We start from the raw sequence: 17,969 nt of genomic DNA, 5'->3' as shown, positions 1-17,969 counted from the left end.
CCGTCAGCTGCTGCTGCTGCTGTAGCACCGTTGTTGGTGTGGCTTATTGAGAATACCAAGAAACAATTAACCCCAGAGGATTTGCCACCCAGGATAACCCAAAAAAGTCAGTGTCATCGAAGACTGTCTAACTTATTTCCATTGGGGTACTTAATCTTGTCTCCCAGGATGCAACCCACACAAGTCGACTAACACCCAGGTGAACAGGGAAAAATGCCTGGAACTAGTGCTCATATTGGTGAATTTAAAGCCAGCAAAGGTTGGTTTGAGAGATTTAAGAATCGTAGTGGCATACACAGTGTGATAAGGCCTGTTCTGGAAGAAAATGCCAAACAGGACCTACAGTACTCAGGAGGAAAAGGCACTCCCAGGACACAGTGTCTCATCAGTCATTGCTGCATCTTCAATAAAGGTAAGTGTCATTTATTCTTCATTTAGTAGACTAGTACATGCACAATATATACTGTGCATGTACTACTCTACTATTGTGCATGTATCCTTCTCTTTGTGTGTGGGAAAATGTATATTTCAAGTGGTAAAAATTTTTTTTTTTCATACTTTTGGGTGTCTTGCACGGATTAATTTTATTTCCATTATTTCTTATGGGGAAAATTCATTCACATACCGATTATTTCGCATAACAATTACCCCTCTTGCACGGATTAAAATCGTTATGCGGGGGTCCACTGTATTTTTGTAATTACAGAAATCTTGATTGAGATCAGGTTGGTGTGATGGAGAGATGCCTTCAGCAAGGTGGATGCATCTCCATTTCTTTTTGACTTGTCATGATGAAGTGTTCATGGCAGTGGCTTGTAAGTTCTGGCCTTTGATCACTAAAATAATCTTGATTCATGATTTTTCACCTTGGCATGATTCCTCGGTTGGCCAGCAATGTAGGCATCATAAGTGTGTGGAATGATGTTGACAGTGTGTGTGTACTGCATCATGCCCCAATTATGTAGAAACCCACAGAGCAGTAGTGGACAGGGCATCAGCTCAAAGTGGAATACTACAGTGAAAAACATGGAATTTTGTCACAGCAATTAGCAGCTCCTGTTCACCCATTTAAATGACCTAATTGGTTGTACATCTAAACCTGTTCTACCTCTTTTATTCTACTGATTATTTTACTCAGAAAATAATGAATGTTCATTCAGACTTAGAGTTAGTTCATGCAGGTCCAGGGTTCTCTACAACTTTTTTGGCTCATAGTGTATCAGTGATTACCCTTTCTTAGTTTGCTTTAGTTAGTAAGGAGGGGTCCTGGGTTGAAGGTTTTAACCCTTTGACTGTCGCGGCCGTATATATAGGTTTACGAGGTACCGTGTTTGACGTATACTCATAAATTCTAGCAGCTTCCAATCAGGCAGGAGAAAGCTGGTAGGCCCACATGTGAGAGAATGGGTCTGTGTGGTCAGTGTGCACCATATAAAAAAAATCCTGGAGCATGCAGTGCATAATGAGAAAAAAAGAACTCCGACCGTTTTTTTTTAATTAAAATGCCGAATTGTGGTCTATTTTTGTATAGTATTTGTGGTTGTATTCTCGTTTTCTTGGTCTCATTTGATAGAATGGAAACTATATTATAGAAATAGAGGTGATTTTGATTAATTTTACTATAAAAAGAACCTGGAAATGGAGCACAAAGTACGGGAAATGTTTGATTTTTGCCGATGTTCAAAAGTAAACAAATGATGTCATTGTCCAATAAATATCCAAATAGCCATTCTAATATGCAGTCATGAATGGGTTGATGTAATTTTTACAATTATTACAGTATTGCAGTAGTCTGCATAACAGTAAATCTTCTATTTTTTGTTTGAATAAAATTTCAAAATAAAAAGCAAGAGTAATATCAGAGGGGCTGGAGACATGACTGATGAACAAAGAAAATGTTATTTTAGAGCCAAGAATGTCTGCATTGTTCATTCTGGTCCTTATTTTGAAATTGTCATATTTTTTAATTTTCGTGAAATTGGCCAAATTGCAAATTTCTGACCATGTTATTGGGTAGTTGAAATCGGTAAATGGCCAGTTTCTTGTACTCAATCGATGGAAAAAATGGAGTTCTGAAGAAATAGCTATGAGTTTGGTCGACTGGAATAATGGAATTAGCCGAAAATAGGGCTCAAAGTGGGCGAAATCGCCAATTTGTAAATATCGCCGAGGTCGCTAACTTCGCGAGAGCGTAATTCCGTCAGTTTTCCATCAGATTTCGTTTTTTTGTGTGTCTTTACAATCGGGAAAAGATTCTCTATCATTTCATAAGAAAAATTTTTTTTTTTTTTTTTTTTAAATTTTGCGACACCAGGAGACACCTCAGGATTGGGGGTTGCGACAGTCAAAGGGTTAATAAAACATTGGGCAGATGATCCTACAGGTCCGCCATCACAAATCCGGCAATCAGTTATTCGGTTCCTTCAGTTATTCAGCACTAATTTTGGCTAGTATAATTTCAAATTTTGAGGGCTGCCACACCAACCTGCTGGTACTGTTTGGTGGCGCTACTTGCTGCACGAGTCATTCAAATTTCTTTTTCTCCATTTATTGTTATAACCTGCTTGCTTTTAGCCCTAGCCATGGTTCCAATGAATAAAAGAAATGCTTCTCATTATGTAAAGCACCGACACAGTACATTATCCATTAAAGATAAGGTGACTTTGAAGCTACTGTTGGTTGCTATGAGCTAATTCTCATGATGCAGGAGAATATGCTTTATTATTGCGCTAATATCAACACTACAGCTTATTTGCCTATCACAATTGATCTAATATGACATAATAAACAATATAAATAACATAGAACATGTTAAACACTCCAGAATAAATAATATTTGGCATAACACCGAGCAGTTCGACGGAGGTATTAAGAGGATATGGTATACAAATACCATTCTCCTATCCCTATCTTGAGGGGCTTATATTAAGAGAAAACGGAGTGTAGCACAGGGCTGTGATATACGCTCATACTGCACCATAAACCTGAAACAAAAAAGTTATTTTCTCTATATAGATTATCACACATAGCAGCATATGTGTAGAGAACCTAGGATAACCCAAAAAAGTGAACGTGGCTTATTTCTAGTACCTGGCTTGCGTTAGCCATATATGATTTTTGGTAAATATTCGATTCCCAGCCAAGGTAGAAACATTTGGAGTGTTTCTTTACACCTGTTGTCTATGTTTACCCATCAGTAAATAGGTACCTGGGTGTTACCGACTAGTGGGTGTTATCCTGGGACACTGACCAAATTTTCTTGAAATACTCTGCATAACAAGCAGCTTTCTATATAGTAGTATGTAACTGATGTCAGCTAGGCCTGTATACCTTGTACATGTACGTGTAGTAAATAAAGATAGTTATTATTATTATATTATTTTCTCAGTTGTTTGTTGGGTTATCTTGTTGAAACTTGGGCAATGTATGATGGAAAGATACTTCTTAACGTACACCAAAAATGAAAGAAATCAGACCATAAATAGCGGAGTTCACTTCTCAGCCATTAGCGGTATATTTTTGTATGGTTTTTATGGCTATATTCTCATTTTTTTGGTCTCATTTGATAGAATGAAAGATATATCACAGAAATAAATATGATTTTGATTGCTTTCATGATGAAAAGTACCTTGAAATTGCGCTCACAGTAATCAAAATGTTCTATTCTTTAACGAAGCTCAAGAGTAAACAAATGACGTCACCGTCCAATACCTGTCCGCCTGCCAGTCCAAATTCCAATACAGAGTCAAGAATGGGTTGACATTATTTATACAATTATTACAATAATGCAGCAGTCTGCATAACAGTAAATCTTCTATTTTTTTGTGAATAAAAATTCCAAATGGTAAGCAAGAGTAATATAAGAGGGGCCTGTAGCCGTGACTAATGAACAGAGAAAATGTTATTTTAGTGCCAGGAATGTCTACATTGCTTATTCTGAACCCTATTTTGAAATTGGCATCTGTTGAAATTTGTGTGAAATTGGCCAAATTGCCAATTTCTGACCACTTTATTGTGTAGTTGAAATAAGTGAATTGGCAGTTTCTTGTACTCAGTTGACAGACTAGAAGTAAATAAGTTTATTCAGGTACTATACACAAATACAGTTACACTGCTATGTATGATAATCTATGTATGTATAGAGAACCTAGGATAACCCAGGAAAGTCAGACAAAGTGACTTATTTCCAGTACCTGGCTTGGGTTTGCCATATATGATTTTTGGTAAATATTTTTTTTTTCTCGGTTGTTTGTTGGGCTATCTTATTGAAACTTGAGCAATGTATGATGGAAAGATGCTTCTTAACGTACAGCAAAAATAAAAAAGATGGGCGATAAATAAGGGAGTTCACTTCTCAGCCATTAGCCGCCTCTTTGCAGTATATTTTCATATGGTTTTTATGACTGTATTCTCATTTTTTGGACTCATTTGATAAAATGGAAGATATATTACAGGAATAGACATGATTTTGATTGCTTTCATGACGAAAAGTACCTTGAAATTGAGCTCAAAGTAGCAGAAATGTTCGATTTTTGCCGATGTTCAATAAACTTTGCGTAAGTCAAGTTGTTAAATTTTATTAAGTGTATTCTAACCTAACCACTCTGTAATCCGGCAAACTCAGTAATCCGGCAAACTACAGGTCCCAATGATGCCGGATTTGTGATGGAGGACCTGTATAAGCATTTCAAAGATCTTGGCCACATAAGAAAGTGCTGTTTCTTTTATAAATGTGTTGATCAGTGGTTGATTTTAAAGCAGATGTGTTCTATAGTCATCAAGAGGGGGGCCTCTGTTCATCCTTTCATCAAACAAGTCTTCCCTCTGTTCAAAAAACATGTCAAACTAACATTCTGTTTCACATCTTATATTCTCTACTAAACTGATTGAATATTCTGTTCTTGACCAAATATTTTCTAAGTATAGTAATGTTTTGCCATGTATTTAGATTGCATACTGACCTCTATTTAACTGAGGCACCTTCATGAAAAGTTTATAATGATCTGACACTGAGCACTTGTTTAGATATTGCATCACAGCTAATTTTTTTTAAGACCTCTCTGCTGCCTTTGATACTACTGAATATGGATAACTGATAGGCAGTCTTCTTGGTTATGGTCTTAGAGATATAGCTTTAATACTTTCAAAATCATATTTGACTTGTCAGTCATGACCAGTGAGTCAATGATTCTGCCCTTTAGTGCCCTTCAGGGCTGTGGTCTTGGACTGGTGTTGTTTACTGTATATGTTAGAGGTTTTACCTTACTACTGGATGCCTATTAGGTTGATTATCATTTTTATGCTAATAGATATACAGGTCTACATCCAATTTATGAAAGTTTAAAATGCAAAACTCAGTTTTTAGTTCTCTTTTGCTCGATGTTCAAACTTCGATAGCAAGTAGAAAATTTAAGCTAAATGAGCGTAAGGCAGAGATTTAATTCTCGGGGAAATACATACCGGAGATTTTGATCAGCTTGCATCCTGTGGGATCAATGAAAGATCTGGATGTTTATGAGGACTTTTCAGTGTTATTTATTGGGTTTATCATCTACACTGTAAAATCTTGCAATTTTCATATTTGTAATCCCTGTGCAATCAGGATGTGTCTTATTAAACAGAATATAGCATCTTGGTTCTTATCCACACATTTGTTTCCTCTCAAACTGGCTTTTGTAATTGTTTGTGGGTTTGTCTAATCACTTGATTCATGCAGCTGCACTACTTGTATGAGCTGCACTGGCTCCCTATCAAAGCAAGAACTGAATTTAAACTCTGTTCGTTAACATGTAAATCTATTAAATTTAAAGAACCCAAATATCTTACTGATATGCTTGTACTTTTTTTATTAGGTACAGTAATGTTTCTACGAATTGCTGAAGAGAGAAATCACAGTGAAAAAGCCTCTTCTTATGTAGTTCCCAAACTATTGCAGTATACCAGTGTCTGGCAAGAGTTAAGAATATGTTTATGTTTTTAAGTCTCAGTTAAAAGTACATCTGTTTTTTAGAGCTGACGATCCTGATGATCATACTCTCACTCCTGAATAAAAATTGCAGCATCCTTTTAACTGTAGCTGTAATTATGGCTCAGTATGTGAGAGTTTGTGAATTTCTTGAAAGATGTACTTGAAGATTATATGGAGAGTTACAGTTATGCATTTTTCAAAACTCAAACAATGAAATTAAGCAACTGAATACTACATAAAATCTCAAAAAAACATAACTGTCTAGACTGACTAGATTTTAAGCCATGTTTTAGAAAAGGAAAGCATATTGCTTACTATACGAATACCTTTGATATGAATTCTGTCTTGTACCTACTGCCAGGTTAGCATTCTGCAATGTTACTGAAGCAGATAATTAAGAAGTGTTCTAATACTCCAACATAGATAAGATATCTCTTCTTCAGCAACACCCATCACTCTTTATAAATCTTAAGTAACACTTGAACAATATTACATATGCTTTTCTCTCATGTGTGATACAAGCAGAAGATTGTAGTGAATTTTTTTTTTTTTTTTTTTGGGGGGGGGGGGGACATACAGGGTGCTAATATTGCTGCTTTTGTGTCTAAATTTACATGCTTTACTGGATTACTTTTTTGAGAAAAGTTCTTTACATTTTTTTTTAATTAACACATCGGCCGTTTCCCACCAAGGCAGGGTGGCTCAAAAACGAAAAACTTTCATCATCATTCACTCTATCACTGTCTTACCAGAAACATGCTTATACTACAGTTATAAAACTGCAACATTAACACCCCTCCTTCAGAGTGCTGGCACTGTACTTCCCATCTCTAGAACTCAGGTCCAGCTTGCTGGTTTCCCTGAATCACTTCATAAATATTACCCTGCTCACACTCCAACAGCATGCCAAGTCCTAAAAACCATTTACCTCCATTCGCTCCTAACACTCATGCATGCTTGCTGGAAGTCCAAGCCCCTCACACACAAAACATACTTTACCCCCGCCCCCCAACCTTTCCTAGGCCAACACCTACCCCACCTTCCCCCCACTACAGATTTATACACTCTCAAAGTCATTCTATTTTGTTTCATCCTCTCTACATGTCTGAACCACCTCAACAACCCCTCCTCAGTCCTCTGGATAATAGTTTTGGTAATCCTGCACCTCCTTCTAATTTCCAAACTATGGATTCTCTGCATTATATTCACACCACACATTGCCTTCAGACATGACATTTCCACTGCCTCCTGCCTTCTCCTTGTTGCAACATTCACCATCCATGCTTTGCACCCATATAAGAGCATTGGTATAACTATACACTCATACATTCTCCTCTTTGCTTCCATGGACAAAGTTCTTTGCTCCAAAGACTCCTCAGTGCACCACTCGCCTTTTTCCCCCTCGTCAATTTTCTATGATTCACCTCATCTTTCATAAACCCATCTACTGACACATCCACTCTTAAAAATCTAAATACATTCACCTCCTCTATACTCTCTCCCTCCAATTTGATATCCAATCTTTCGTTATCTAACTTTTTTATTCTCATCACCTTACTCTTTCCTATATTCACTTTTAATTGTCTTCTTTTACATACCCTACCAAACTCGTCTACCAATCTATGCAACTTCCCTTCAGAATCTCCCAAATTCACAGTGTCATTAGTAAAGAGCAACTGTGAAAACTCCCACTTTATGTTAGATTTCTTTATCTTTTAACCCCACACCTCATGTCAACACCCGAGCACTCACTTACAACCCCATCTATAAATACTGAACAACCATGGTGACATCACACATCCTTGTCTAAGGCCTACTTTTACTGGGAAATAATCTCCCTCTCTTCTATATACTCTAACCTGAGCCTCATTATCTTCGTAAAAACTCTACACTGCTCTCAACATCCTACCTCTTCTTCCGTACATTTGCAACATCTGCCACACTGCCTCCCTATCCACTCCCTCTTACACCTTTTCCAAAGCCATAAATGCCACAAAAACCTCTTTATCCTTATCTAAATACTGTTCACCTAAATGTTTCACTGTAAACACTTGGTCTACTACACACCCCCTACCCTTCCTAAAGCCTCTTTGTTCATCTGCTATTCTACTCTCAATCTTACTCTTAATTCTTTCAATAATAACTACCATACACTTTACCAGGTATACTCAACAGACTTCTTATTCTTTCAACGTACCAGCCATATCCCACCGAGGTGGGGTGGCCCAAAAGGAAAAACGACAATTTCTCCCTGTAATTTAGTAATATATACAGGAGAAGGGGTTACTAGCCCCTTGCTCCTTGCATTTTAGTCGCCTCTTACGACACGCATGGCTTACAGAGGAAGAATTCTGTTCCACTTCCCCATGGATAACTCAACAGACTTATTCCCCTATAATATTTGCATTCTCTTTTGTCCCCTTTTCCTTTATATAAAAGAACTATGCATGTTCTCTGCCAATCCCTAAGTACCTTACACTCTTCCATTCATTTATTAAAAGCAACAACCACTGCAAAACTATATCCCCACCTGCTTTTAACATTTCTAGCTTTATCCCATCAATCCCAGCTGCTTTACCCCTTTCATTTTACCTACTGCCTCACAAACTTTCCCCCCACTCACAACTGCCTCTTCCTCACTAGACGTTATTCCTCCTTGCCCTATACATGAAATCACAGCTTCCCTATCTTCATCAACATTTAACAGTTCCTCAAAATATTCTCTCCATCTTCCTGATACCTCTAACTCTACATTTAATAATGCTCCTCTTCTTAATAATTATACAGTTTCTCCTTCATGAGTTTTTTCATGTCTTGCTAAATCATTCTGTCGTGAAAACTCTTTCCCACACAATGAACAAAGATACGGTTTCTCTCCAGTATGTGTTCTCATGTGCATTGTTAAATTATTTTTTTGGGTAAAGCCTCTTAGGCACACTGAACACTGATATGGCTTCTTTCCTGTATGAGTTCTCATATGTATTTCCAAATAAGTTTTTTGTGAGAATTCTTTTTGACATACTGAACATGGGTATGGTTTCTGTCCAGTATGAATTCTTAAATGTTTTACCATAACACTTTTTTCTGAGAAGTCTTTTGCACATACAGAACATTGATATGGTTTCTCTCCAGTATGAATTCTCATATGTTTTACAAGAACAGATTTTTTGGAAAATCCTTTTGAACACTCTGTACACTGATATGGTTTCTCTCCTGTGTGAGATCTCATGTGTGTTACAAGATAATATTTATGTGGAAAATCTTTATGACACTCTGGACACTGATGGGGTTTGTTTCCTGTATGTATTCTCATGTGTGTTATTAAATTACACTTTTGTGAAAAATCCTTTAAACATACAGTACACTGATATGGTTTCTCTCCTGTATGAGTTCTCATGTGTGTTGCTAAGTAATCTTTTTTAACAAAGTTTTTCAGACATATTGAACACTGAAATGGCTTTTCCCCTGTATGAGTTCTCATATGTGTTACAAGATTAATTTTCTGTGTAAAGTCTTTATCACATAAGTTACACTGATATTTTTTGTCCCCAGCATGAGTCTTCATGTGTTTAACTAAGTCATCGTGTTCTGGAAAACCTCTGACACATTCTAGACACAGAGGACGTTTCTCTCCCTCGTGCTTTCTCATGTGTGTTATAAGATCAGATTGATCTGCAAAAACTTTTAAACATTTTGGACATCTGAAAGGCTTGTCATCTGTATGAATACTCATTTGTATTACTACAGTAGATAGACTCTTACGTTAAACACAATGTAATTATTAATCTCAGACCTGACTACAATCCTGATTTTTTTTATATATTTGCCCCAATATGGTTTCTCTTTCATATAACCTAGCAAAAATTTCCTAATGCTTACCTTCAAAACAGATTTCAGAAAAGAGTATTAAGAATGCCAAAAATTTCTCTTATAGAAATAGCTGTGTATTCTGGGAACACAATATTACACCTGTCAATAAAGTTTTACAAAATATAAAAGATATTTGTGTATCAAATATATTTCTAATATTAAACTCTTAAATGTTTTATTTTATAAAAGGTTTAAAGAAAGTAAAACACTGAAATAATTTCCTATACTACAGCCTCTGTACTTTGTTACATAATCATTATATAATAAGAAAGAAAAGAGAGTAATGCTGAACAATAATGAGGGTCTGTGTAAATTCAAACCTAATTGAAAAGACTGTTAAGAAATTTAAATTAAAAATTGTTGTTTATACGAGTTTCTATCATATCTGAAGTTTTACAGCAGTGAAGAAAGATGCTGCTACACTCAACACTTTAACAGTGCTCATCTGGCAATGATTACTGAGACAGTATGTCTGTAAAGGAGCAAGGGGCTAGTATCCCCTTCTCCTGTATAAATTACTAAATTTAAAAAAAAAAAAAAAAACTTTTGTTTTACTTTTTAGGTCACCTGTCTTGGTGGGATACGGCAGGTTTGTTGAAAAAAAAATGTCTACAAACTGTTTACTTGATAATGTGTAAGTTGAATGAACTAATAATTCATTTTATCAAATTGAACATAAACATTAAAACTGCTATAACAATTATATTAAAAAAACAATAATAATATTAGTCAAATGAAAGTAATAACAATGATGTTTTATTTTCCCAGAAGATACATTAGTACTATAAAGATAACTTAAGAGTTTGTTTATTCCTTATACAGAAAATACTATAATTCTGCAAAGAATTATGCTGACAATATTATAACAAGAGAATGATGCACCACTTGATTAATGTCAGAAAAGTCACTAGTCACAAATAAGGTATCAAGGTGCAGTAAGTTAATGCTGGAATATGTCTAACAATTTAAAGAAATGGAAGTGTGACAATACAAGTAAAAGATGAGGTAAAGTGCTGAGAGTCAGTAAACACAGCTACTTTATATGACTATTTGTGAGAGTCAGTAAACACAGCTACTTTATAAGACTATTTGTGAGAGTCAGTAAACATAGCTACTTTATAAGACTACTGTGAGTCAGTAAACACAGCTACTTTATAAGACTACTGTGAGTCAGTAAACACAGCTACTTTATAAGACTATTTGTGAGAGTCAGTAAACACAGCTACTTTATAAGACTACTGTGAGTCAGTAAACACAGCTACTTTATAAGACTACTGTGAGTCAGTAAACACAGCTACTTTATAAGACTACTTGTGAGAGTCAGTAAACACAGCTACTTTATAAGACTACTTGTGACAAATTATGTGTGTGACAAACATCAGCCACTCTTGTTATTAGTGAATTTGTGAACAAGAGTCACAAAAATTACAAAGTTTCTAGAAAGTATTACTGTTAAATACCTAACAATTAGCATAACTACACATACAGTGTACTAGTAGCTAATAATGAAGATTTTAAAGATGCTAAATAAGTTCTTACTACATATGCAAATTTCCTTTGATGATGAAAATTAACTTGAAATACTTTTCTAAAGTACTTGAAAAGAAATGAAAGAGCAATTACACATACAAGGATGCTGATTCATGCTTTCAAATCTCTGAGCAGTATTTCTGACACTGATGTGTTCTTAACTTTCAGTGTTGACTCGTATATATACATATACAGTATACAGAGTGTCTGACACTTACACGAGTCTTATAGAATTAAGCAATGGCACTATATGAGTGGTGTTTCTTGTACAAGGATAACCTGCAAATAGAAAAAAACGAGGTTATTAACAGTGCTTTAATGATACTGATGTTAAAAATCTTGAAACATTTGTCATAATTAAACCATAATGATATTCACATTTACAATTAAACCACAATTTTTTTCTTGTAATTAATGTTAGTGTAATTGTTGGGAATCACTAAACCAACAGGCTTTGCAAACAAAAAAATGTCATAGGTTGATTTAACTAAATCATCCATAAATGTCTAATGGCACTGTATGTATTTCTGTTAAATATAGCAATAACAAAGAAACGTTCAGTTGTAGTTACTTTCATAAGTTAAAGCAATATTTACTGAAGCATAAAACAATAAAAAGTAAACATTAATCATGTGTAAGTAACTGAAGTATGTATATCCATCCTTGAAGTTGATATAGTAACTCTCATGCCTGGCTGGCACCTTCATCAACCAGCTAAGACACAAGTGCCTGACAACACAAGTAGTGTCATCTCATACTAATAGTTGTGGCACCTGTGTGCACATTAGATATACACCTGCAAAACATTACCTTTCTCTACTGTAATTTATCATTCTCTTATCATTTGTTAAACACTACATGTCAGCACTAATTGTTTTTAAGTGCTATCTGTGTGAAACATTTATAAAAAACATTATATTCTACATACACATCTCCTGAAAAGTAGAATATTTTCTCACCACAGCTGTTGTTACACTTGTAGTTATGTGGTGCAGGAAGAACCAGACATATACAATATTTCTATTTCTGTCAGGTGTTTCCATCATTCTTCATCAAACTCTACATATCCCACAATGACCTCTTCTTCACCACTCAATACTGTTGTAATTATTAGTATACAGCCTTCCCTCACTTGGCGACGTACTCGTTTACCGATGCCTCGGACTTATGACGGGCTCTCTGACCAGTATGCAAGCCTAAATAATGTATATTATAGCCAATTTCCTCTATCCTGTTTATTACAATATACAGTACATTACTGTATAAACATTTAAAAATATACCAAAAATGTTATAAATGGTGCAGAGGTGACATTAAAACAATATCAAAGATGGCTGACACAAACCCACTACCATTATAGTATGCTCCTCACTTAGCGACGAATTTGTTTACAGACGTGGTCTTAGGAATGGAACTCCGTCGTTATGTGCGGAGAGGGTGTATTTTAAAAATTGGCCCCTTCACACAATGAATGGGTAGCCTAAAGAAAGACAAAATATGATTTCTTCAGATGATTACCCAGCGAGGGTTAGCCACCCAGAATAACCCAACAAAGTCAGTGTGTCATCAAGGACAGTGTCTTATTTCCACTGGGACTCCAGGATGAGACCCACATCAGTTGACTAACACCCAGGTACCTACTTACTGCTAAGTGAACAGGGACAGCAGGTGTAAGGAAACATGCCCAACATTTCCACCTAAACCAAGGATTGAACAATGACAATTCAGTGTGTGAGGTGAGTACATTACCAACCATGCCACAAAACATATTCACTGTCACTCATTTAATAACTGATGAAAACAAACAAGCAACTATATTTCTATAATTGATAATAAGCAAACAGGTAACAATATACTATACAGTGGAGTACAGTATACAAATGACATTTGAGTAACTGACATGTAAAAACTGTCCCTCAGGCAGCATTAACCCTTAAACTGTCAAAGCATTGATCTACCCATTACTAACACACCAGACATTGATCAACATACTATTTTTCCTGCATTAAAATTCGGCACCAGAGGCCTGATAGGCCAAGGTGTTATAGAATGGGTCTTTACACTCAAGTGTGCACGGTACAGCCACTCCTCACTTAATGACGGAGTTCCATTTCTGAGGCCACGTCATTAAACGAATTCGTCATTAAGTGAGGAGTATACTATAATGGTAGTGAGTTTGTGTTAACCATCATTAATATTGTTTTAACGTCACCTTTGCACCACTTATAACATTTCTCGTAAATTTTTAACCCTTAAACTGTCCACACGCAGACATACGTTGACGTGCGGCAGGCTCCGAACGTAGATCTACGTTTTTTTTTACATGCTTTCAAATGGGGAAAATCAAGGTCGGAGCGCTATGCACATGAACACAGATCAATGTTTGGACAGTTTAACCCTTTCAGAGTCCATCCCGTAGATCTACGGCTTTACATTCAGGGTCCAAACCGTAGATCTACGCCATGAGCTCAGCTTACTCTTATAAACTGTGAGTGGTACATTTGGGCCTAGATATGAGAGAATACATCTATGTGGTATGTGTGCAGCACATAAAACAAATCCTGCAGCACCCTGTGTATAATAAGAGAAAAAAAAAACGAGACCATGATTTTTTATTAAAACAGCGACTTTGCAGTGTTTTTTCGTATGTTTTTTATAGTTGTATTTGTGATTTCTTGGTCTCATTTGATAGAATGGAAGACATATTACAGAAATAGAGATGATTTTGATTGGTTTTAGCACTGAAAATGGCTAGAAACTGAGCTCAAAGTAGCGGAAATGTTAAATTTTTGCCGATGTTCAAGAGTAAACAAACGACCTCACACATCTGGTGGGTCTAATATACATTCACAAATGTGGTGATGATAGTTATACAATTATTACAATACTGCATAACAGTAAATCTTCTATTTTTTGGTGTGAATAAAAATTCATTATGTGAATAAAAAATCAAAATGGAATTTATTTGTAAAGCCTCAAAACTTAACTAATGAACAGAGGAAATGTTAGTTTAGTGCCAGGAATACTTACATTGTTTATTCTGGACCCTATTTTGAAACTGGAATATTTTTGAACTTTGTGTTAAATTTGCCAAATTACCAATTTCCGATCACTTTGGCAATTTCATGTGCTCAATCGATAGAATAGAAGTAATACTAGTGAAATAGCTAAGAATTTGGTCGACTGGAATAATGTAATTGGGCTAAAATGGGAGTCAAAGTCGGCAAAATCACCGATTCATAAATATCGCTGACACATCAAAATTCGCGAGAGCATAATTTCATCAATTTTCCATTAAATTTCATACTTTTTGTTTTATTACCTTCACAAAAAGATTCTCTACCATTTCATAGGAAAAAATAAGTTTTCTTTTTTTTTAAATTCTTGGACACTGGGGAACCACTTCAGATTTTGGCCTTGGACCCTGAAGGGGTTAAAGGAATGGGAGGTACAGAGCTCTATGGATTTGTTGTGCAACAGAGGTCCAGTGACTCTCAAGCTGGTCCTAGTGGCATTAAAAGAAGGGAAGTAACCCTGGAAAAGGACTTGACACCTCAAGTCCTAATGGAAGGGGATTCCTCTTCTAAACAATAACTTCCACACTCTCCCCTCCTCCCATCCCATCAATCATCACCAGATCTTCAATAAAGGTAAGTGTCATGTATTCTATTCTTAGTAGAATATTAACCCCTTGACTGTCGCAACCCCCAATCCTGAAGTGTCTCCTGGTGTCGCAAAATTTCAAACAAAAATTATTTTTTCATATGAAATGATAGAGAATCTTTTCCCGATTGTAATGACACCAAAAACACAAAATTTGATGGAAAACTTACGGAATTACGCTCTCGCGAAGTTAGCGACCTCGGCAATATTTACAAATCAGCGATTTCGCCCACATTGAGCCCTATTTTCGGTTAATTCCATTGTTCCAGTCGATCAAACTCATGGCTATTTCTTTAGAACTCCATTTTTTCTATCGATTGAGTACAAGAAACTGCCCATTTACCAATTTCAACTACCCAATAACATGGTAAGAAATTTGCAATTTGGCCAATTTCACAAAAATTAAAAAATATGACAATTTCAAAATAAGGTCCAGAATGAACAATGCAGACATTCTTGGCTCTAAAATAACATTTTCTTTGTTCATCAGTCAAACAAAAAATAGAAGATTTACTGTTATGCAGACTACTGCAATACTGTAATAATTGTATAAATAACATCAACCCATTCATGACTGCATATTAGAATGGCTAGTTGGACATTTATTGGACAATGAGATCATTTGTTTACTTTTGAACATCAGCAAAAATCAAACATTTTTCCTAATTTGAGCTCCATTTTCAGGTTCTTTTTATAGTAAAATCAATCAAAATCACCTTTATTTCTATGTTTTCCATTCTATCAAATGAGACCAAGAAAACGAGAATACAACCATAAATACTATACGAAAATAGACCACAAAGTCAGCATTTTAATTAAAAAAAAAACGGTCCGAGTTTTTTTTTCTCATTATGCACTGCATGCTCCAGGATTTTTTTTATATGGTGCACACTGACCACACAGACCCATTCTCTCACATGTGGGCCTACCAGCTTTCTCCTGCTTGATTTGAAGCCGCTAGAATTTATGAGTATATACATCAAACACGGTACTTCGTAAGACATATATGTATATACGACCTCGACAGTCAAAGGGTTAATTGTGCATGTCTTCTTAAGTTTGTGTGTATTAAAATTAATATTTCATGTGGTGATTTTTTTTTTCAGACTTTTGGGTGTCTTGCACGAATTAATTTGATTTCCATTATTTCTTATGGGGAAAATTAATTTGGCTAACAAAAATTTCGGCTTACGATGAGCTCTGAGGAATAGATTAACCCTTTGGGGGTCGGCAGGCCCTCTCAGAGACTTATTCACAGGGTCGGCCAAATTTCAAAAAAAAAAAAAAAAAAATTTATCTTATGAAAAGATAGAGAATCTTTTCCCTATTATAATGACACCAAAAGTATGAAATTTGATGGAAAACTTACAGAAATATGCTCTCGCGAAGTTAGCAGTCTCGACAATGTTTACGCATCAGCGATTTTACCCACTTTGAGCCCTATTTTCGGCCAATTCCAGTGTACTAGTCGACAAAAATCATAACTATTTCGCTAGAACTCCATTTTTTCTATCGAATGAGTACAAGAAAACATCCATTTACTAATTTCAACTATCCAATACAGTGGTCAGAATTTAGCAATTTTGCCAATTTGACAAATTTCCGAATAGATTCCAGAATAAACAAGAAAGACATTCCTGGCACTAAAATAACATTGCCTCTGTTCATTAGTCATGTTCCCACACCCCTCTTACATTCTTTTGCTTTCCACTTTGAATTTTTATTCTCACAAAAAAATAGAAGATTTACCGTTATGCAGACTACTGCATTAGTGTAGAAATGGTATAAATAATATCAGCGCACTTGTGAAAGAATATTAGACTCGCCAATTGACGTGTATTGGACGCTTGGCATGATTTGTTTACTTTTGAACTTTGGTAAAAATCGAACATTTCTGCTACTTTGAGCTCAATTTCAAGGTACTTTTCATTGTAAAATCAGTCAAAATCATCTCAATTTCTGTAATATGTCTTCCATTCTATAAAATGAGACCAGGAAAACTAGAATGCAACCATAAATAACATATGAAAATTCAGTGCAAAGTCGCTGTTTTAATTCAAAAACATGGTCAAAGTTTTTTTTTTCTCATTACGCATTGTGTGCTGCAGGATTTTTTTTATACTGCCCACAATGACCACATAGATCCATTCTTTCATATGTAGGCCTACCAGCTTTCTCTCACTAGATTTGACGGTGCTAGAATTTATGCGTACTAGTATGTCAAAAACCCCTGCGCGTAAGACGTACTAGTACGGCCGAAACCTTGAAAGGGTTAATATCATAAGGCGGGGGTCCACTGTATGTCTAACGAGCCAGTGTTTCAGACATATATATACTCTCTAATTCTAGCGGCTTCAAATCAAGCAGGAGAAAGCTGGTAGGCCCACATGCGAGAGAATGTGTCCGTGTGGTCAGGGTGCTCTGTATAAAAAAGATCCTGCACCACGCAGTGCATAATGAGGAAAAAAACTCCGACCGTGTTCTTGGATTAAAACACCGACTTTGAGGTGTATTTCCATACAGTATTTATTGTCGTATTCTCGATTTCTTGGTCTCATTTGATAGAATGGAAAACATGTTACATAAATAGAGATGATTTTGATTAGTTTCACGATGAAAATGACCTTGAAATTGAGCTCAAAGTAGCAGAAATGTTCAATTTTTACCAATGTTCAAGAGTAAGCAAATCACACCACACGTCCAATACACGTCAACTGGGGAGTCTAATATTCTTTCATTAGTGCACTGATATTATTTATACCATTTTAACAATAATGCAGTAGTCTGCATAACAGTAAATCTTCTATTTTTTGTGTGAATAATAAATCAAAATAGAAAGCAAGAGTAATGTAAGAGGGGGCCTAGAGACGTAACTAATGAACAGAGGATATGTTATTTTAGTGCCAAGGATGTCTGCATTGTTTATTCTGGACCCTAT

The 17,969-nt window shown here is 35.7% G+C and overlaps 1 protein-coding gene across 2 annotated transcripts in view; it reads right to left on the bottom strand.

Moving 5' to 3' along the window:
* Positions 1-5,509: 5,509 nt before the first annotated feature.
* LOC128705300 (zinc finger protein 271) overlaps positions 5,510-17,969 on the bottom strand; it is an 88,222-nt gene continuing 75,762 nt past the window's right edge. For both annotated transcript variants that reach the window (XM_070101499.1, XM_070101500.1), the window contains exon 3: positions 5,510-11,647. In XM_070101499.1, the coding sequence (XP_069957600.1) occupies positions 8,748-9,701 (954 nt within the window). In that variant the 5' untranslated portion in view covers positions 9,702-11,647 and the 3' untranslated portion in view covers positions 5,510-8,747. The remainder of the gene's footprint in view (positions 11,648-17,969) is intronic.

The sequence above is a fragment of the Cherax quadricarinatus genome, chromosome 77 (genome assembly GCF_038502225.1).
Source record: "Cherax quadricarinatus isolate ZL_2023a chromosome 77, ASM3850222v1, whole genome shotgun sequence".
In the NCBI taxonomy this organism is placed as follows: Eukaryota; Metazoa; Arthropoda; class Malacostraca; order Decapoda; family Parastacidae; genus Cherax; species Cherax quadricarinatus.
Note: the sequence above shows the minus strand (reverse complement) of the source record. Positions and strands in the feature narration are given on the sequence as shown.